This window comes from Phyllostomus discolor, chromosome 9, assembly GCF_004126475.2.
Source record: "Phyllostomus discolor isolate MPI-MPIP mPhyDis1 chromosome 9, mPhyDis1.pri.v3, whole genome shotgun sequence".
NCBI classification, from domain to species: Eukaryota; Metazoa; Chordata; class Mammalia; order Chiroptera; family Phyllostomidae; genus Phyllostomus; species Phyllostomus discolor.
In genome coordinates, this window is record NC_040911.2 from 83,627,242 (window position 1) to 83,649,355 (window position 22,114).

The 22,114-nt window shown below is 56.7% G+C and overlaps 1 protein-coding gene across 1 annotated transcript; it reads left to right on the plus strand.

The window, feature by feature from the left end:
- The first annotated feature begins 390 nt into the window (after window positions 1–390).
- Window positions 391–14,455, plus strand: SCRT2 (scratch family transcriptional repressor 2). The gene is made up of 2 exons (XM_028523671.2): window positions 391–992; window positions 11,661–14,455. Exons 1-2 carry the CDS (start codon window positions 860–862, stop codon window positions 12,449–12,451), a joined length of 924 nt encoding a protein of 307 aa, XP_028379472.1. The 5' UTR covers window positions 391–859; the 3' UTR covers window positions 12,452–14,455.
- Window positions 14,456–22,114: the final 7,659 nt, after the last annotated feature.

Consider the following 22,114-nt stretch of genomic DNA (forward strand, 5'->3'; position numbering starts at 1 on the left):
GGTCACCACTGGCGACTCACACTTTTTTTCTCCGCACCCCTTCTCTGTGTCCCCATGTACCTGAACCCCACCTGCTTGGACGGCTCTCCCTCCCCTCCCCTGGGCTTCTCCCTCTCGCGCGCACTTTTCCTTTCTTTGCGTCGCTGGAGGGCTTCCTTTTTGTGTGTCTGGATCTCTCCCTGGCTCCCGTGGGTGTGTGAGTGTATGCTGCTACTTCTCTCCATCTCTGTCCTTCTTCTGTTTCTCTCGTGCCTTTTTGTCCTTATCTTGGTCTCTCCGTTTCTATTTCTATCTCTTCAGTGTGTCTCTCTCTTTCTCTGCATGTCTCTTTCTGTCTTTCTCCGCGGATCTCCTCTCTCTCCTCTCTCTCTCTTCCCCCCACCCCATACATACTCCTCTTTCTCTGTGTCTGTCTCCGCGCCTTTCTCGCCCTCACTTTCTCCCCTCCTGCCTGCCCGCTGCTCCCTGCGCCTGGCCTGCCCCCACCGCCGCCGGTTCAGGGGAACGTGTGCGGAGCGATTGTCCTGGGGGACATTTGATGGATTAGAGCGCTGAACAGTTCCATTGCTAGGGGACCACCTGATCTCCTCCAGCTTGCGTCCCATATAAAGCCGGCAGCCGGAGTGCTGAGCACAGCTCCAGCGATCGCCTGTCTGCGCGCCGCCGCCGCCAAGCCCGAGCCGAGCCGGGCGGCTGCCACTGGGGCCGGCTCGGCGCTGCTGTCCGCCCGCCCGCCCGCCTGCTGGGAGCTGTCCAGTGCTGAAACCCCGCGCAGACAGCCAATCGCGCCCGGCTGGCCGCCTCCCCCCCACCGGGGCCCCACGCAAGTGCCGCCGCCGAGCCCCCCGCCAGTCGCAACATGCCGCGCTCCTTCCTGGTAAAGAAGATCAAAGGGGATGGCTTCCAGTGCAGCGGGGTGCCAGCCCCCACTTATCACCCTTTGGAGACCGCCTACGTGCTGCCTGGCGCCCGAGGGCCGCCCGGGGACAACGGTGAGTGGGACCGGCGCGGCGGTAGAGGGGAGGGGGTTCGGGTCCTCACCAACTCGGGCTATGAGGAGGGGTGCGCCGGCGGAGAGCCCCGAGAGGAGACTTCCCTGGAGGCGTGCGCCTCCCCGGCTTCCGGAGGGCCCGGCGGGCGGGGCAGGGGCTAGGACCCTACAAAGGGAAAGTCGCAGGGTCGGCACATTCCGAAGCCATGAGCCAGATCGGACTCTGAAAGTTGTGGCCCCAGAACGGGGCTAGAGTGAGGTGTGGTGAGAGAAAGGAGATAGAGGGGCGCCCGTGAAGGGCTAATGCTGGGCAGGCTAATGCTCAAGGCGGTCCGAGGGTCCCCTCCCCCTGGCTGAGTGAAGGAACTGGCTGCCTAAGTGTGCTCCCCTGGTGGGGAAGGTGAGCGGACCTAGACTACCAATCTCCGGGGAGATGGGGTTGGCTCCCAGGGGGTAGCTGGGACGCCCTCCTTCCCTTCCAACCTGCTCCCCCTGGCGATGCCAGACAAGTGTTCTCAGGGCCCCTCTCTCAGCAACTCTTTTGTTACCCTCAGCCACATGCCTGCCAAAGGCTGGGCCTGTCCTGGGGACCGTGAGGAGGAGGAGATTTCCAGGAGGGGCTCCCCAAAAGTGACTCCTGGATCCCTGGGCTGCAATCCCTCCCCACTCCAGCTTCTCACCTGCCTCCAGAACCAGCCCTGCTGCTCCTTCCAAGTCCCCCACCCCCGACACACTCCATCTCTTCTCAGAGCAAGTTCCTGCAGGGACAAGGGTTTGGGGGACAAGGGAGGTCATTCAGGCCCAGAGCAGGGTGATCTGTGGAGGGCGTGGGAAAGAACAGCCGACTGCTTCTGTGGACCCATCAAAGGGCTCACAAAACCGTTCTCGGTTGGCCCCCACCAGGGCAGGTGTCTGGAGAGGAGGCATCCCTTTGGCAATAAGAAATCTGACATCACATGTGGCATCAGCTTTGGGGTGTGTGTGTGTGTGTGTGAGAGAGAGAGAGAGAGAGAGAGAGAGAGAGAGAAGGAAGAAAAGAGAAAAGAGGAGAGAGGAGAGAGGAGAGGAGAAAGGGATGAAGATGAGGGGGAAGCTGGCCTGGCAAAGGCAGGAGCCCAGGAGAGTGGGAGCTCCTGCTTTGGGGATTTCCAAGCACTTCACCCACATTCCATCACTCTGCCAAGCCAGGTAGCAAGAGGGCGCTGGGCAAAGGGCTCTGTGACCTCATCAAGGTCAAAGAAATTAGGGAGTGATCAGGAATACAGCTGTGGCCCCTCAGCCCCTGGCTCACCCAGAGAGCTGAAAGAACCAACCCCCTTTCTTGTTGCCCACATGCTCCTTACTCTACTGTCCTCTTTCCTTGATCCCAGGGCCTCTTGGGGTCCAGGACAGCAGCTCAGGGACATGGCTGGGCTTGGCCAAGTGCTGGCAGGACAGAGGGTGGACCTGGGGCCATGCCAGGGCTGGGGAGTGCGTGCCGGGGGCTGGGCAGAAACTGAAATGTGTGCAATGCTGCGATGGGGATCCCTCGGGGGATGGGCAGAAGCGTGGGGCTCGCACCCCCCTCGGGGCACCCGTGGTTCTGTCCCAGGCCAGCTGAGGAAACCCAGAGAAGCCCAGGGACTTTCCCCACGCACAGCCGAAACTGCGGGCTGCTCCTCAGGAGGAAGGCAGGAGTGCCTTGCCTTGAATTCAGTCCAGAAAAGCTTCAGAAGGAGCCCCTGAGAGAATGGTGGGGGCGGGATCAGGGCGAAGCCATCAGCAGAGGTGTTCCTGCAGAGGCTCTACCAGACTACACACCCTAGAACCACCCTTATATCTGGCCCTTTCCCCAAAGGGCTCCAGACCAGCTCCCTGGCCACATGGGAACCCCAAAACTGTCCCAATAGTCTGACACCTGGCCCGGAACTCTGAGAGGCCTGCACTCTAGATCTCCGGCTTGCTGTGTGACCTTGGGCAAGTGCCTTCCATTCTCTGGTCCTCTTTCTCCCCAGCAGTAAAAGAGTTTGCATAGCATGAACTAAGTATCCTTCCCACTCTGACAATCTCCGTTCCTCTGAAGGTCAAGTGTGATGTGGGAGGCCCTGGAGATGCCTGCACGAGGGAGTAAAAGGACGCAGGGGGCCATTGTCAGGGTTTTTGTGGGGCTCAATTTACCAGCCGATGCCTGGCTGAGGGTGGCAGAGTTTCTGAGATCCAGCATTTTTCTTGGCCTCAGACTTTGCAGGCTGCCCCGCGGTGAAGCCGGGCGCCCTGGCCCGGCTGCCTTGGCCGTGTCTGCAGTAGACAGTCGGTGCCAGAGACCAAGGGGTGACCCTTCAAGCTGGGTATGACCAGGAAGCACAGGGTCTGTCTTATCCTGTTTTCAGGGGCCTCTCTCATCCCTGGGGTGTGGCTGGACTGGGCAGCTTGGGGCTCCCTCATTCCAGGGTGGGTAGGGGTGCTGGGGTCCTCGGAGAGCCTGCCAGCTCCTAGTGGTCCGTTGTCTCTGCTCTGCCGGAAATAACCTTGCTGAGCGTTTGAGGGAAGTGTGAAAAATTGCTGAGCTGACGTTTTTTTTTCTCTCCCAGCGTGTGTAAGTGTGCTGGGTAAACAAGGAGAAAGAGAGGAGGGGGGAGGTGAGGAGAGTGAGGGAGGAAAGGAGGGAGGGAGGAGAAGGGAGGGAGAGAGGGAGGGCCTGGGGCTGGAGATAGTTCCAGTTATTAGAAAGATCCTCTTACCAGCCGCTCCTGCAGCAAGGGCTGCAGGGTCAGAAGGATGGTGGGAGGGGAGTGTGCGGGGTGAGGAGGGGGCCTGTGCAGGTGCAGGTCAAGGGAATCAAAGGCTCCTCCTAACTGATGAAGATGCAAGACCCCACATAAAAGAGGTGTACCCCCAGCTCAGGGAATGCCTGGGAGTGCTGGAGAATTCCTGAAGGACTCCTACACACACACACACACACACACACACACACACACACACACACAGAGCAAGGCTCTTCTTCGCTTCCCTACACCGCTCCTCTTCAGCTTCCACGGGCTGGGCAGAGGGTGCAGCAGGTGTGTTGTCTGGCCTCCGGGCTCCCCCCAAACCACAGAGCCCGTAAACAGGGGAGGGGCAGCCCCACAAATGGGGAAAGCTCTGCAGAGGTCCCCAAAGAAGGAAGACCAGATCTAATTTCACCACCCTCTCCAATACGGTGCCTCTTTGCTCCTCCCCCTGCCCCCCTCCCTCCGCCACTGATTTCTGCCTCCTTGGAGCCTCCCTTCCCCTCCTCTCTCCTGGGTGATTCTGAGCACAGATTCAGTCTGTGGGTGAGATGCCAGCTCACATCCTCCTAACCCTTGCAGAAACTAGCCGTCCAATTCCCCCAAGTGCCCCCCTTCACAGGCCCCGGCTCCCTTCTGGGGGGAACACCGTGGACTCTCACCATCCCAGAGAAGACTGCTGCACGCCCTCTGCACAGCAGTGGTCTCTCCGGACCCCAGCTGAGTATCTACCTTCTCCATACCTTGTCTGAAAACCCCAGCTGGGCCCCAGGTCCCCCTGCCTCTGCACCCCTTGCCGGTACTGCCCTCCTGCTCCTTCAGAGTGCATTCGACCCAGGCAGATGAGGGATCAATGCCAATCCAATAACGCAGTTGTCTGCCCTCCACCGCTACATTAAGTCTCCCTGCTAGCAGGCCGAGGACGCACTCCTACTTCTGCCCGAGGGCTTATCTGGCTGACACATCACACCAGTGCCCACTTCCTCTCACTCCCTCTGACGGCGCCAGCGAGTCGCTCTGGGCCAGGCCCAGGAGCTTGACTGAAAGGCTTCATCCCATCTGCCCCATGCCTCAGAAAGCCCATGTGGGGAGCAGGGGTGCAAAAGGGCTGCCCCAATTCCGTGGCTGAGGGGGCCCAGAGAAGGTCGGGGAGGTGCCCAATGACACACAACAGGCCCACTTGAGTCTTCTTTAACCATGACTTCCCCTGGCATCTTGGTCTTGATCTGGGTCCACGGTCCAGACTAGAGACATGTCAGAGATACAAGTCCAATGTCCAGTTCAACATCCAGTCCAATATCGAGGTCCAGAGCTGAGGTCCAGGTCCCATGTTCATACCCAACGTCCAGACCCCACCCCAACTCTAGGACTAGGTCTGAGATCTAGGTCCAGGGTCAACGCCTGAAATTACAGGTCCAGTCCAAGATTCAGAACAAATCCATGTCCAAGTTCAAGTTTCAACATCCGGGACCAGGTCCAGGTCGATGTTCAGGGTTCAGGTCCAATTTTTAGTCAAGGTCACATCCAGGTCCATTCTCAAGTCTGCCTAGACTTTCTCCGTAGCTTTGGACTAATATTCCCTACCCCAGCCTCAGTTTCCCTCTCATTAAATCAAGCAGTTGAACTTGATCTCTTTCAGCTCTGACTTTCTAGGGATCCAGAGATCTGATTTTCCTCAGAGTTAGTCAGCGGGAGTATGGAACAACAAAGCCCATGTGGAATATGAGATTTGGGTCCTATGGTCCCCCTAGAGCCTGGGGTCTGAGGGGTACACCAGGGTCCAAGTGGAGCCTCCACTCCTTGGACGGTCTAGGCCTGTGGTTCCCGAGGGAGGGCCGGAGAGGACACCGAGCCCCTACGTGGGCCCAGTGGCTGGTGTGTCCTGAAGGCTCCCCACACCACACACACGTGCACACTCACAGGCCAGGCCGGAGGCAAGGCACACATGGGGGTGTTAGCTCTGACCTACGGGGGCAAGCCGGGGGCCAGGGAGGGCCCCGACTTGCCCGAGGTCACAAGGGCATCAGTGGTGGGCCCTGTCACACCTCCCCGGTGGGTGCCTCATCCACACTGTAGGGGTGCTGACAGCCTGCAGGCCTCTGGTGGGCCTGGTGAGACACTGAGAGATGAGGCCCTGAACTCCTGGCCTCCGTCCCAACTGTGGTCTCCCCTGGAGTGACCACTGCCAGCCTCTGGGCAGGAAGGGAGGTTGAAATGGGCTCTCTGGCCGCACCTGCCTGAGGCAGAGGGAGGGAAGGGCAGGAAGCGAGGGCCTGAGAGAGGGCGCACACTGTACATGACACCTGGTCTCCAGCAGGAGGCCCAGCAATGGCCTATGAAAGACCCCCTGAGGGAGCGGGAGGCTGCCCCACCACCGGTGCTGGGCAATGCAAGACCCTAGGCCTCCAGACCCCTTGGAAAATCTTTCCTATTGATTCCTGCAGAGCCGTGGACCTCCCTGTGGGCCACAGGAACTGGGTCATGGCCAGGAAAAACCAGAATATGGGGGATTTCAGGAGGTGGGGTGGGCCCTGGAATCCTCTAGACACTCCCTGGGTCTGGGTCAAGGGTCATGAGCACCTGCAGCCCTACAGCCCTGGTCGGGTTGGACCAAACCTCACTCTGCCTCTGCTCATCTGGACTCAGGGACCCCTCCCCAGTGGGCAGGTATAGCCGCTGCCAGGCCCTTGGGGGAGGTGGGTGTCATTTCTGGTCCAGTGCCCGGGGAACCGCTCACAAAGATGCTATAATAAGGGGAGGGGGAGGTACCAGCCCCTTTGCCCAGCTCAGTGAGCAGACAGGAGAAACTATTTTTATCCCGCTTTGCTGCTGACAGACCTGGCTTTCTGCTCAGCTGGCTGGAGCTGATTCTCGAGGCCCGAGGCCCTGGCACAGCAAGAAGCAGCTCTAAATATACCCACGCAGCAGCCCCTCAGCCCCCACCACCAGGCGGGGCTCGGCCCTCCTCAGGAAACTGGGCCACCTGGGAAGCTGGCCCACCACCCGGCCCTCTCTGTTTCTGCCCGTCTCGAGACAGGCAAGTGGGACTGGGGCTGGAAACTCCCTGGAGGAAGTTTGGGACCCTGGGAATCTGGGAGAGACTGAGAGAAGGAGCTCTGGACTGGGAGGCAGGAGCTCTGGCGCCAGTCTGCTTTGTGACGGAGGCGGGCCAGGGCTCCTTTCTGGGCCGAAGTTTCTGCAGAGCCAGGACCCTGGAAAAAGTGCCCGTCGTGATCCCTAAGACACGAGCTAATTAAAGCACTGACCTTTTATACAGTAAGTGCTCCTAAGTGTCAATCATCACTTCTATTAATTATTATTTACAAAAACTCACAAGGGGCTGCAGCATTCTCTGGAACAATAGCTTCTCCCCACCCTGAACACCCCATCATTCCCTCAGACGCAGGCCAGCTGGTGGATATTATTTGAAGAAATCCACCACCTCACTGATTAGAAAAATCCTTCCTCCCCCAGCTGGTTTCCATGCCTGCTCAGGTGTCTTGAAAAAAAAACAAACAAACAAACACAGGCTTTGGAGGGTTTCAACCCCAACACCTCCTCTGGTAACCTCGGGCAAATCCTCTCCCCTCTCTGGGCCTCTGGGCTTGTTAGTGCGGTGCTGGGAAGGGCGTAGAGGGAGCTGGAGGACCAGCGGTCCTGGCCATAGTGCTGGAAGATTCCCCCACGCTCACCCGCGCATGTCAGAGAGCGGGATGAGACAGCATCTGAGAGGGTCCAGCACCTTAAATCTCATAAAGTCCCCTTCCCACCACTCCTCTGGGTGCAGGACTTCCTAAAAATAGACTCTGGACCTCCGATCTGAACTGTCAAGATGCTGAGGGAAAACCAGAGGTCATTCTCATATGACATGTACACGACATCTCCACATCACCAGTGTGCCTGAGCCTTCCCCATCACCCCACCTGGCAGGGATGGCTCCAGTCCTACCCTAAAATGCGTGGTTGAGCCCAGAGAGGCTTCGTGACCTGCCTGAGGTCACAGGTCCAGGGCATGAGTACAAGGGCCAGGATGGAAGCCAGGTCCCTTCTCTCTGGGTCTCTGGGCTTCCCTGCCTCTATGGGGACCCAAACAAGAGAGCCCTGTCCCATCCTGTCAGCTGAGAGACAGCAGCTCAGCCTTCTATACTCACCTGTGGGGCAGAAGGAGGCACCCAAACCCACCTGGGTTCCATGTACAGAGTTAAAGCATGGCTCACAGTGTCCTAAAGAATTCTCCAGAGTTGAGGCCCCGAAAGGCAAGGTGCTTTGTGCAAGGCCACCCAGCAACCCTAGGCGTGTGATAACAGGTGCGCAAGACACTCATGCATCTCCTGCTCTCTGGTGGATTGGAAGGAAGTCACCAGGAAATTAAGGGATAATAATAATGATAATAACAGCTTGAGAAGCTATGGTGTGCGAGGCATTGTACTAAGGACTTTATGTGCATTAATCCATTCACTCCTATTACTAGCTTCCTTATACAGAGGTGACATAAAAAGGTTAAAGAACTTGCCAGAGGTCACAGAGCTAAGGAGCAGTCAGTGAATCTGGGCAGAATGAGGTGGAGCTGATGGTGTGGGGGGGGTTAGGGACAAGACCATGGGCATCACTGAAGAGTCTATTCAGCACCAGGCAGAAGGGGTCTTCAAAGCATCTCAGACAACCTTCTTCCTTAGAAACCAAGTCCAGAGAGGTGAAGCAACCCGGCCAAGCTCACAAAGCAAGTTAGACCACCTCCTTCTAACAGCCCCACTCCATCCCACAGCCCATGCCAACTCCACAGCTGCTGGGCATCAGGTGTGGCCCCACAAATTCCTGTCCCAAAGGTAGTTGCACATCTGTTCTTAGGTAGATGAGCAACCTTTCTTGAAGGTACCCCTATTTCTACATAAACTCCCAGAGACAGGAGCAAGATGCTGCAGTGCTGCAGGCCACCGCCAGAGGGCGCTGAGGGTAGAGAGCCCAGTTTGGGCGAGGACTGCCTGGTTCATTGAACTGGATTACCTGCCAGAAGTTTTCTCACCAGAACATGAAGTAGAAATGACATGTCCTGGGTGAGGAAACAGAGAGGAGCAGCGAGATGTGTCCAGGTAGACACCAAGAAAACTGCAGCACAGAAACCCCTCTGGGGGGGTTGTTATTATTACTTAACAATAATGGCCAACTCGTATTGTGGGTTTACAACATGCCAGGCACTGGGTTGGAATCCTGACTCAAAGTTAGTAGCTGTGAGGCCCTGAGCATGTTCCTGAACTATCTTGTGCTTCAGCTTTCTCATCATCTGGAACATGGTGGCAACCTTAGAGTCACGTGGGTAAAATGCACCCCTGTGTGTGAGACCCCTAAGATAGCATATGACACACAAGTGTGGTAGCAGTATCGTTATTATTTACCTTTCACTTACTGTTCATTCATGGGCTCCTTACCACAACTGTGTGAGTTGGACACCTTTATTAGCCCTCACTTTACAGCTAGGAAAAAAGAAGCAAAGAGAGATCAAGGAGTTGGTCCAAGATCACACAGCTGGGAGTAGTAAAGCTGGAGCTCAACCCAGGCGGCCTGGCTCTGAAGTGTGCGCTCAACCCGTACGCCATCCTTCCTTCATGACAGAACGTGCAAGGCACGGGTCGCGTACTCAGCCACCCCCCTCCAAAGACTGCACTCTATTCCCATAACCAGTGAAAGGACCTGAGGCACAGAAAGACGCATGACTCACTCAAGGACACCCAGCTAGAATCTGTGTAGGGAATCGAGTCATTTCCAAACCAGGCAGGCGGGATAGCCTGTAGCAGACCCAGCTGGGCTGGGCTGGCCTGGCAAATCTCTGTCGCCCATTTCACAAATGCTGAATGCCCACTAGCTTGGCCCCTGATTATAGGTAGTGAACAACCCAGCCTCCGCCCCTTCCTCGGGGCCCTCCCAGTGTAGGGAATGCAGTGAGTTCCACTCCTTGCTCCATCCCCTGAGCAAGTACCGCCACCACTCACACCTCAGTTTCCTTCTCTGTAATATGAGGATTTTTGTGATGGTTCAGTGAGGCAGGTGATGGAAGTGAAGCACTCAGCCCAGAGCCTGGCACATAGTAAGTGCTTAATACATATAAGCTATGAGTATTACCATCTGTAATTACAATGGGAAGAAATGCTGAAGGAGAAGGAGGGGGTATGGGTATTTAACTCAGTCTGACACAATATTCCCTGAACATTGGGGGCTTGAGTACTAGGTCTGACTCCTGGAGTGGGAGGTGGGAGACTCTCCAGACTGAAGGCAGGCAGGACAGGGGGGTTGCTGAGAGGCTGCGCAAGCCTCCCCCAATTAAAAAACTGGTACCACCATGGCCCTGTTGGCATCTGACCACAGAGCCCCTCCCTACTGAGGCCTCCACCCCAACCATCCCCAGTCACATCCGGGTGCAGAGGGTCCTGTGCAAGCAGCGGAAAGGACAGAGGTAAAACTAAGGGTACATCCTGTCTTCAGGGCTGGCAGATAGTCTGCACAGGTTCACCCTGTGATCACACTAAATGCCAGATGAGAGGCAAAGGGGGCCTAAACCCTACCGCTCCCTGGAGTCGGAGGGCAATGGAAACATGTGGTTGATCCAGTATTAGGTTGGTAAGCTTGTGTTCATATGCCAGACACTCTCCTGGGAGCCCCGGCCCCGGGGTCCTCAGGGACAGTACTAAGACCATGCTAGGCCCTGAGAGGCAGAGATAAACTGGGGTGGCCCATGCCCTTGGGAAACTGCTGTGGAACCCCCTGGGAGAGCCCCAGCCTGCACACTCACCAGCCACTCAAACCCAACACAGACAGGATCTCTGGCCCAGCTCTAGAAAGGAGAGAAGAGGAGGCGGAGGTGAGTTCTCACAGGCAGGCAGACGTCAGAAGGCATCCAGTGGAGCAGGGAACAAAGCAGGTGCCAGAGCAAGTGTAATGCAAGGAAGTCCCCTTCCTGGAGCTCCTATTACATGCCACTCACTTGACCGGAAATCCCCCAGCACCCCCCGGGGAGGGGTGCTGTCTACCAGGTCTGTGATCCACTCAGGCGACATCTTCCCATCACAGACCTCGTCTGAGCCAGGCACAGGCTGGGCACACAGATCCGCCCCGGGAAGCTGGGTCTGTTGAGGGAGGCAGACAATTAAATAATCTTCAGCGAAATCACTATTTCAAGCAAGTAAAATGCACAATTATGATAGCTAATATTTATATAGCAATTACTGTGTGCTCCCTTTCTCTCAATTTCCTTACATGGGAAACGGGGATTGCAATGAAACCTGCTTGGTAGGGTCTGTAGCCATTAAACGAGCCAACATGGGGAAAGTGATGAGGGAGAACCTGGAGCACAATAAAAGCTTAATACACGGTTCTAGTCATCACCGCACCGAGTATTTCCAAAACCCTGGGAAGGAGTGTCCCATTACAAGCTCTGTTTTGTAGACGGGGAAACGGATTCAAAGAAGTTACAGAACGAGAACGGCAGAATGCTGTCAGCATGGGGAGAGCATGAGGCTTGGGCGGCAGGCGGCTGAGGTTTGAGTCCTGGCTCTGTCCTTGACTGACAGTGAGCTCGGACTCTGTGGGACTCAGTTTCTCCGTCTGTAAAGGGGGTGTGATACAAATAAGACCTTCACCGTCGGATTGTACGCACTTGACAAGCTAGGGAAAACCAACCCAGTAGAGCAGGGCGGGCACACTGCCCCAGGAGGGTGGGGTGGGGATTACTTCGACTGCAGTCCACGCAAAAAGGATTTGAACCCACGCAGCCTGACACCAAGAGCAGGCACCAAAGATGCCTGACAGCGGCCGTGGCCTTACCAGCAGCCATCATCTCCCAGGAGCTGGAGGGCTTGGGGAGCGATCTGCCCCGAGGGGGAGCCCCCTTCTGTGCCTCACCTTCCTCCCGCTCCCTTCTCGCCCCTCCAGGTTACGCCCCGCACTGCCTTCCTCCCAGCAGCTACGATGTGGACCAGAAGCCAGGCCTGGAGCTGGCGCCCGCCGAGCCTCCATACCCGCCAGCGGCGCCAGAAGAGTACAGCGACCCCGAAAGCCCGCAGTCCAGCCTGTCGGCGCGCTACTTTCGCGGGGAGGCGGCCGTGACCGACAGCTACTCCATGGACGCCTTCTTCATCTCGGACGGGCGCTCGCGGCGGCGGCGGGGCGGGGGCGGCGGGGACGCGGGGGGTGCTGGAGACGCCGCGAGCGCCGGGGGGCGCGCGGGGCGCGCGGGGGCGCCTGCGGGCGGTGGGCACCGGCACGCGTGCGCCGAGTGCGGCAAGACCTATGCCACGTCCTCGAACCTGAGCCGCCACAAGCAGACGCACCGCAGCCTGGACAGCCAGCAGGCGCGCAAGTGCCCGACCTGCGGCAAGGCGTACGTGTCCATGCCCGCTCTGGCCATGCACGTGCTCACACACAACCTGCGCCACAAGTGCGGCGTGTGCGGCAAGGCCTTCTCGCGGCCCTGGCTGCTGCAGGGCCACATGCGCTCGCACACGGGCGAGAAGCCCTTCGGCTGCGCGCACTGCGGCAAGGCCTTCGCCGACCGCTCCAACCTGCGCGCTCACATGCAGACGCACTCGGCCTTCAAGCATTACCGCTGTCGCCAGTGCGACAAGAGCTTCGCGCTCAAGTCCTACCTCCACAAGCACTGCGAGGCCGCCTGCGTCAAGGGAGCCGAGCCGCCCCCGCCGCCCCCAGCCGGCCCCGCTAGCTGAGCCTCCCGCGTCACCGCCGCGCCCGGAACTCGCTCTCCACGCGCCCCGGGCCCCCTACCTGTGCCCTCTCCAACCCCCAGCTGCGTTTCCCTGTCCACGACCCTCGTGGCGCCCCCTCTCCCAGCCCGGAACTTTTCTCTCCAGTCCCAAACCCACAACTCTCCTGGCACTGTCTTCCCCAGCGCATCCCGACCCGTGTGAGTCCTTTCCGGCTCCCAACACTCGGACCTTGACCCCCTGTCCGCCCCCTCAAGGCTCCCAACTCAGGCACCAGGTCCGCGCCCCACCCGGGGCTCAGAGCCGGAATTCTCTCCCACCCAGACCCCGCGCCTTTCCCCTTCCAGCGTTCAGACCTTCCCTCTCACTTCTCAGCTGAGGCGCCGTGACCACTCCTCCACGGGCGGCCCCAGTCTAAGGCTCAAACCTACCCTCGACTGTCACGCCTGCCGCCTGCCTTCGTTTTCCCACCCACACTCGGATGCAGGGCCTGCAGCCCCTACGCCACGTTCCAGCGCGCGGCCATCCCTCGGGCCTCTTCGGGGAGTCTCTTCGTCTGTGTCAGCCCTCATCCCCGCCGCACCCGGGCCTTAGGCCAGACGTTCACACACAGCCATCGCCCGCCCACCCGCTTCCATTCCGGGGGTCCTTCCCAACCACCTCCTGCTCCCTCCAGACCCCCTCTTCCCTCCAGCACCTCTCGCCCCTCAGAGTTCTCCTGACCTGGGGCAGACTTCAGGGGCAGTTCGGGCCCCATTCCGCAAAGAAGCCCCTCCTTCGCCCCGGACAAGCCTCTCCCTGGGCTTCCAGACTCCAGCTGCCCAATCCGGTTCTGTGAGCACTTTCCCTCCCCAGGACTGCAGGAACCCCTCCTTATTTGTTGCAGGGAGGTCTGGGGCACCTCACAAATGTCCTTGCCCTGTCCGTCTGGGCCTCCCCAGTTATTTATTTGCGTATTTATTTATTTATCTATTTATTATTCTATTTAATCTCTTGTCCTCACCCAGGGACGGTCTGGCTTCCCCAGCTGGACTGGGGAGGTCAGGGAGCCAGACAGGGAGAGGGACAGCAAAGGCCATAGAGGGCTGTCCACCCCACCACACCCCACGCCGTCTGGGGGAGTGAGAGTGCAGCCTCGCCCTCATCAGAGCCCGAACTCGCTAGGGAAGGAGGCACAAACATGGGAGGCCGGCCTGCTGACCCTCAGCTGGGGGGTGGGCGGAGGTGTCGGGAGGTCCAGGCCTGGGGCAGGTCCCCACGCTCCTGAGCCTTCCACTCCCACTCCAGGGAGACCGGACAGAGGAGCCTCCTCTTTCGTTTCCTATTGATTCCTCTTCTCGAGGGACCCCAGGTTCCAGGGACCGACTGAGCCCCGGACCCCGCTGGGGCCTCCCTCCCGCTTCGCTCCCCGGGAGGAGCGCTCCCTCCCGGCCACGTCTATGCAACTCTCCCGGGCAGAGGGGCTGGGGCTGCCAGTCGCCCCCCGATGGCCGCCACTACCTCCCCAGCCGCGCTTTGGCATGCCCGGGCGAGGACAGAAGCACACGCCTCCGCGCTTACGGGGCCGGCCCTCTCGGCTTTAAGCACACGCCTCTGCCCCATCGCTAGGCGCCCACCCCCGGGACAGGAGTCCTGGAGTCTCCGCCCCTCCCCCTCTGCCCCTCGCCACAAAGGAGGGTGGAGACTGGAGGGGACCACCCTGGAGTAGGGCCACTTCTCTAGGGCTTCCCGGCTCCAGGCCCACCCCGGAAAGAAGGCTGCAGGGATGGGGGGAGGAAAAGGCGTCGCAGAAGCAATTACGGAGGGTGTTGACCCTGTAAATAGGAACTTCCGACAGCAATAATTTTCCATGCATGCTAGCCTTTTGGCCATATTTTGTATGAGCGCTTGGCGCTCCCCCTCCCTCCTCCTCCCTGTCTCCTGACCCAGACCCCCCATTCCTCCCTCACCTCCAGCAGTATTACTTGTAACGCAATTCAGGGATATTAAAGGGACTTTGGCCACTCATCAGTGCCTCTAGACCTTGTGATTGGGGCGGGGACGGGGGTGGGGTCGGGAAAGTGCTGAGAGGAAGCGGGATTTTTCCTACTCCATTTCCCTCCGCGTAGCCTGACCAGCCTGTAGCTGCCACCAGGGGTCGCACACACCCAGGGGTCCCTGACGTCCAGGGCATCCTCAGTCCTAAATAGTCCTCAAATACTGGGGTCCACACTCAAAGAGTTCAGGAGCCAAATTAATAACATAAGTGAATACAGAAGACCGCCAAATACACTGGGGAATGGTGGAGCCCGTGATTAACGGGAAAGAATGTGTCTTGGCTTGAAGAATCGCAATTCTAACCATACCCCCCAAACAGACTGGGAGCCATGTTTGTCCCTGGACAGCCAGCTTACAGCCCCTGCACCCTGCCTCACCACACGCCTTCCTGCTCTGGCCTGAGAGCTCCTGGTGACACTAGCAGCAAGGGTATGCGTGCAAAAAAAAGCTGACTTTGGCTGAAAGTTATCCAAAAACCATGACCTGCCGCTAGAGGTCACAGGCTACCTGTTGTTAAGCGTTCAGGAAGCCACGACCAGTCCACCTGCTGTGCTAACAGTCTTGGTGATCTCTCAAAATATAAATCCACCTTTGCCTTACTCAAAACTGGGGGCCACCAACCCCAGGCCACTAAATCCCAGCCCCCTACACAGAGGCACGGAGCGGTGGGGCCTGTGCCCTTTGAGGGTGGATGCCAAGCCAGGGGCAAGGTCTGGAGGTTGGCAGCCGGTCTCCTCTCAGGCTGCCTTTCCGGTTTCCTCCTTTTGTACGCAGTGCACTCAACTTTGGGGCCCTCGACCTGTGCACCTCTAGACCCTGGTGCCTGCCCACCTTTCCCTTCACACACTCTGCACAGGCAGCTGCACCCCCGAGCTGGGTGCTGGGAGTCTCCAGCAATGACAGCAGTGTGGGAACCCCCACAAAGTCTCCACCGGGACTGTGAGGGGGCGAGGCACCTGCCCCCTTCCCTGGCCATCCACATGCAGTCTTCTGCGGCTACTGCACACCGCACCTGAGTGGCTGGTGCATCAGCCCCATTTGTTGCAAATCCAGGGAATGGAACCCACTCTCTGTCAGCATTTTATAACATCTCCTTCCGGTATTAAATCTCTTCGAGTGGAAAGTAGTTCACACAGGGAACTGGCAGCTGAAAAAGATTGTTGCAAGGGCTGAAGACCCTCATCTGGGCCCCGGCGTGCCCCACAGAGCTGGCCCACGAAGGGAGCCACTGGCCCTTCCATAATCCACGGGGACGGTCAGGAGGCTGCACTCCCAAGTTCAGGAACCAGCCCAGCAGGTGTGACCCAGGGATCCAGAAGTCCCTGCCACTGCCTCTATAACTTCTCCCGTCTCCTACCACCCTGGTGCCTCACCCTGGAACAGTGTCACAGGAAAACTTGGCACCTCCACGACCATATTGCCAGTGGTAAGAGACAAAGCAGTAAGGAAATGGCCCCGCCCACTTCTGCCATCCAAACCCCACAGAAGCACGTCTAACCGCTTCTGTCAGTCCCCTTGCTGCGAGGAAGTCTGAGAAATGTAGTTTTAACTCTCCAACACACAATACGGAAGGCACCTGACAGGGAGATGGGAATGGACTATATCCGGCCCAGGCGTAGGTCCGTCATCCATCCCATCCTTCCCTCCTTGACTGGGAGCCATGCAATTTGGGGACATCAGCTTAAGGGATGGTCTTAACTGGTCCAAGAGTGATCTCATTCCCTATGGGGTGGGAAATGAGGATATGACTCGATTTTAGCTAATTAGACTTAAGGAGAAGTTCGCTGGGAGCTTATGGGGAATTTTGCTTCTTCCTCTCTCTTAAGAGGAAGGGATCGAATGAGGTCTTTCCCCCCAGTCATAAACAAAGAAGCATGTCGTCTCGTGACCACAAAGGGAACCAGCCTTGACTGGCAGCACGAAGCTCACAACCTGGATGGCAGAGCAGAGAGATGGGAAAAGTGCACTTCCCTGGAGACGCCCGGGAAGTCTCGGGAAAACCACCCAGAAACCCACTCAGTGCACTGCCTCTGGACTTCGTGGTGAGGGACACGAGTGTCTTTGCTGTGTAAGTCCCTTGAACCAGGTTGCTCTTGCCTGCAGCCTGGAGCACCTCAACCAGAATATCAGTCCGGCTCGCTCTCCACAATTCTCTCAAAGGTCTCCATGATGCAACACTCTGGTTCTCCTCTTACCCGCCTGGCTGCCCCACCCAGCCTGTACCGGAGAAAGGAGCCTACTTCCTGCTCCTCCTTGTGTTCCAGTCTGTGCTCCTCAAGGCTCTCTCCTAGACTCCTCTTCTCACTGTATATTCTCATGACGTAACCTCATTACGCCCATGGCTTCCATTTCCAGCCATAGACAGATGACTCACAAATTCCCATTTTCAATTCCACCCTCCTCTCTGAGCTGCAAATCCATATCTGCCTGCAGGCCACCTCCACAAGAATGTCCCAGAGGCACCACGGGCCAGCCCGAGTCTGAAGCCACGATTTGGTTCTCCTCCAGGGTTTCCCACCTCCGTGAACGGCACAGGCGCCCATCTAGCCTTTCTCCCAGAAGGCCTCTCTCCCAGCCCTGTCTCGCCCACCCTCCCACCCAATCTATCACCAGGTTCTGTTGATTTTTCCTCTCTGTCTTCTCAGCCTCCAGCCTAGTCCATACCTGCCACCATCTCTTACCTGGACAAATGGACCAGCCTTCTCACTGGTCTTCCTGGGCCCATCTTGCCTCCTACACCTTCCATCCTCTCTCCACAGCAGCCGCAGGGATCTGTTTAAAAATGCAGATCTTATCGCGTGACTCCTATCTCTGCTCAAAACACTTCCACGACCTCTCGACCTCGAGCTATGTGTGGGAAAAGTGGAACTTGCTTAGGGCAGCTTTGAAGCCTGACCTGGTCTGGCTCCTCCCATCACTCCAGCTGCATCTCCAACCAGTGCCCTCTGCTCCTGGAGTTCCTGCTGCCTCTGTTCAGCAGCGTTGTGCCTTCCTGCCACAGGGCCCTGGCACAAGCTGCTCTCTCCACTAGTAACATGCTCTGTCCACAGTGCCGTCGTCACCACCCTTCATCTCCCAGCTGGGCGGTCACTTCCTCGGGCACCACACGCTGTTTGTTCTCAGCACCTACCATCCACGTACACCTTTCCATCAATCAGCATGATTGTTTGGTCGCCTGTCTCCCCCACTAGACTGTAAGTTTCATGAGGCAGAAACTGAAGTGTCTTTTTGCTCATTAAATCCCCTGGGTCTAGCACAGCGACCCAGCCAAGAGCAGATGACCAGTAATTATTTTTTAATAAGCAACATATGTTTAAGTGATAATCAACTATGGTTGCTTATGCTTTTTTTAAAAAAAAGTTTCTGTCCCTAGTGGCCATGGCTGATTGGTTCAAACGTGGTCATCTGACTAGAACTAGGAAATTTTCTGTCTCCCTTTCTCTGAGTCATTAGACTTACAACTTGAGAGCTGTCGCTTACATTGATCGCTACTTATCCATCTCCATTCTCTCCTTCCTTAGTAAAACAGCTCCCATTTTAGCTGAGCATGCGGCTTCATTGAATGAAGACTACATATCCCAGCTGCCCTTGCAGTCAGGGGTGGCTGTGTAACCAAATTCCTGCCAATGACTTGCAAGAGAAAGTATTATATGAAACTTGTGAGACAGCATTCTAAAAAGGGGGAGGTCATATATCCTATTGCCCTTCCATCTCTCCACCTCCTTCCAGGCTGGCATGTCAGCGGCGATCTTGAACCAGAAGGCGGCCCTGAGAATGGGAACCCTGCTCTAAAACGATGGAGCATTCAGACTGAAAGGGCCCGTGCTCCTAGTGACGGGGGAGCCAGCACCCCAGCCCTGAGGCCCTGCTCCGCCCCCCAGGAAAGGGAGTAGCCGAGTGTTCCCATTTTCTTTCAACTAATTCACATTGGCTTTCTTCACGTGCAAACCACAGTCTTGGCTAATACATTGAGACTAGTCTAGCAGGGCAGACTCGGAAGATCTATTTGTACAGCGGAGTCCAACCTGCAGCCCTCAGCCTCATGCGGCCCGGGAAGGCTGTGAGTGCGGCGGCCCAACACAAAATTGCAAATGTACTTAAAACACTAGGAGATGTATTTGTGATTACATGTCACAATGTATTTAACGTGTGACCCAAGACAACTCTTCTTCTTCCGGTGTGGCGCAGAGAGGCCAAAGGGTTGGACAGCCCTGAATGTAATCAAACCACCCACACTTACTCAGCACATACGATGTGTTGGGCACTGTTCTAGGGGCTTTACCTCCATTATTTCACTCTCCCAACAACCCTACAAAGGAAGTGCCATGTTATGGCCCTTTTGCAGGTTAGGAGACTGGGGCCCAGACAGGTGGCCAGCCCAGGGGCACACAGCTAGTAAGACGCGTGTAATTTTAACCAGACAAGGTACAGAACCATTGGGATGACCCGTGACATTCCCCCTTTGCCTTAGTTTGGGTTCCCCGATAGCAGCCCGGGACTTGGGTGCGGATGTCTACTCAGGAGGTGGTCTGGGGAAGCAGGGGCGAGGGGGCAAGAAGAAGGAGATGGAGGGTGTGTTAGTGAGGCTGCTGCTACAACCCCAGGACTGGGAACTGTGCTCTCTGAGAGGGATCTGGAAGGGTCCGAACAGTCTGGAATGTCCACCTGTGACCACGGAGACTAGCCTTTCCTCATCGGCTCCCGCCTCCACTGGCGTACACCCTGGCACCTCTGGGATGGGATGCACCAGCGTGTGGGCCGAGCTCCCACGGGGATGAGAAAGGTAGGGGCACGGGGGCTTGGGCTGGGTGAGCCCTGGCTTGCATAAACCTTCCCACCACAATGCAGGCTGAAATCAAAGGTGGGCCAAGGGGACCTGTCCCTGACACCCAGGCCTTTGCTCCACCCTTTCCTCTCCATGCTTCCGGACACCTGCCCATCACTTAGCCCATCCAGGCGCCTCAGAAGAGGCTGGCTCCCGTGTTGTGGCTGACTGGTCTCTTCTACGCCGATCACAGTGTCCCAGTGCATTGACAGGTTCCAGCACCCCCCTGTTTAAGCAGCTGAGCACAAAGCTAGTCCCTGGAGAATGTTAATCCCAGGTGGTCATGTGACTCAAGCTAGCCCAATCAGACTGGAGAGAAAAGCTGTAATTCTATCATCGCCGGGGGATGGGTGAGAGCTGCCATGGACTGAATGTTTGTGTCCCAGTAATATTCATATGTTGAAATCCTAACCCTCCGATACAATGGTATTTGGAGGTAGAGCTTTGGGGAGGTGTTTCACATAATGAAGGTAAAGCCCAGGGTTAGTGCCCTTATAAAAAGAGACCCCAGAGGTCTCTCTCCCCCCTTCCACCATATGAGAACACGGCAAGAAGAACCAGGAAGTGGAACCTCACCAGACACCACATCTGCTGGCACCTTGACCTCAGACTTTAACCCCCAGAACTATGAGAAATAAGTATTGTTTAGCCAACCAATCTATGGAATTTTGGTATAGCAGCCTAAGCAAAGACATGAACAAAGAAGGAGGTTGTCCCAGTTGGAACTGGCAGTCATTTTGTGACTATGAGGAGAAGTAGTTTAAGTGCAAAGTTGCCTCAAGACCCTCAAGGAGATGGCTGGCAGACGCTGAAGCTGCAGAAGAAAGAGACAAACTTTCTGCCTAAAATAAGGACAGGAACTTACGGGTTGGCAGAGGTGACAAAGAGGAGATGGGAGAAAAACCAGAAAGAATGGCACCAAGCAACAGGGCAGAACCCTGTAAGCCAAGCTGTAGAAATGGACTAGAGCATTTTAGGGGTAAGGGAATAGAAGATTTTAATGTTCCTTTTGTGGTACAGAAACCCTTTGTCTCCCAAACACTCAGAAGTCTTTCGAGTACCCAAATGCATGCTTGAGGGACCAGATTCTTTGTCAGGCACCAAAGGGGAGGGGAGGGGCAGGGAGCCCAGGGGCAGGGTGAGGAGAGCAGGTGCTCAGGGCCTTCAGCTGCAAACAGCAAACAGCAAACATAGATCCAGCTGATTTGGACAGAAAAGAAATGTCCTGAAGTCTTGCCCCTTATTCCCTTCGGCCACCTCTGAGGCCACTGTAAACAGGCAGCTTCATTCTCTGGGTCCTCAGATGCTTGCTCAGTTTGAGTGAAGGCTGAACATCCTCAGGCCACCCTCAACCAATAGGGGACAGAAGTCAGTGAATAAAAAAGGCCCAGCCCCACCCCCACCCCTTGAGCCTCAGAGGGACAGTGCCGACTGATTTGTGATGTGTGGTGGTCTTCTCCAAGTCCCCAGGAGGAGTGAGCCCCGGTTCCCTGCCAAGGTAACCTGCTCCTCACTGTGCCCTTTATTGCCACCCCCCCTCCCCCGTCATTCGTGGGATTGCCTCCTACAGCAGATGTGTCTTCTAAGACGGTCACAACACTTCCCACCCACACAGGCTCTTTTAGATAAGACCTTGCCACTCTACCATTAAGAGGTGGAGTCTCTGTCCTGTCCCTTGAGGCTGGGGGGAGAGGGTGGGGTTGTGCCAGTGCCTGTAAATAGAATACCGCAGGAATGATTCTGTACGACTTCCAAGACCAGACTGGAAAAGCCCGTGAAGCTTCTGCCAGGTTTCCTTGGGGCGGCAGCTCTGAAAAGCTGGCGCCATGCTATGAGGAAGCCCAGGCCACGTGGAGACGGAGGGCATCTCCACCGGCGGAGGTGTTCCCACTGGCAGGCAGCACCATCTGCCAGACGTGCAGATGATGAAGTCACCTCCGCATGACTCCAGCCCCAGCTGGCCTGTCACCTCCCAGCCGATGGCCCAGATATTGCAGAGAAGAGACGAGCAGCCCCCACCGAGCCCTGTCTGATTCCGTGACCCAGAATTCGTGACGATAATAAAACAGTTGTTTTGGGCCACTGCATTCTGGAGAGGTTTGTTTTACAGCAATAATAACTAGAACATCTCCCAGAGAAACGACCTTCACACAAGTTTTGATCTCAGGGTCTCCTTCTGAGAGAATCCAAACTAAAACGAAAGGATATTGTGTATGTTTCAAAACTTCTCCAGCTTCCAATTGCAGACTTCCATGAGCCGCCGTGTGAAACCCAACAAGACGCTGGAGTGTCAGTCTCACTGATTTAGGGACAGGTGGGCCCATACAATGCAATTGCTGTTTGGGCAGGCCTGGTCAGGTCTGCCTTTCTCTTTGCTGCCACACCCCCCACCCTGGCCCCCAACAGTGGGGTCTGGCCCACCAACCACACAGTCTTGAGAGTGGGGAAAGGAGGCTCCACACAGGAAAGTGAGGTTTGCAGCTACCGGGCCTTGCCAGCTGTGTTCAGAGATCAGAGACCATGAACTTTGGTAGAAGGTAGAGCCTCTTAGGCCCATAAGTGAACGAGAGTTAAGTTAAGCCTACTTCAGTAACTCTACTCCCCTTGCCAGGGACTGGTTTAGGCACAGATATGATACAATTCTTGCCAATGAGTTATGAGGAAAAAGCTCCTGGGCAAGGGGGTAGGATGGTAGACAGTGGTTAGTGGTTAGACAGTGGTTAGTGATGTGATGTTTGGAGCCATGGCAGCCATCTTGGGACCATGAGGGGCATGCCTGAGGATAAAAACCAGAACATGGGGAA

Bases quoted from the DNA above. Each gene is read 5' to 3' on its own strand.
- SCRT2 (XM_028523671.2), top strand. From the start codon at position 860: ATGCCGCGCTCCTTCCTGGTAAAGAAGATCAAAGGGGATGGCTTCCAG. The intron at 993-11,660 runs GTGAGTGGGACC...TCGCCCCTCCAG, and splicing joins AGGGCCGCCCGGGGACAACG to GTTACGCCCCGCACTGCCTT.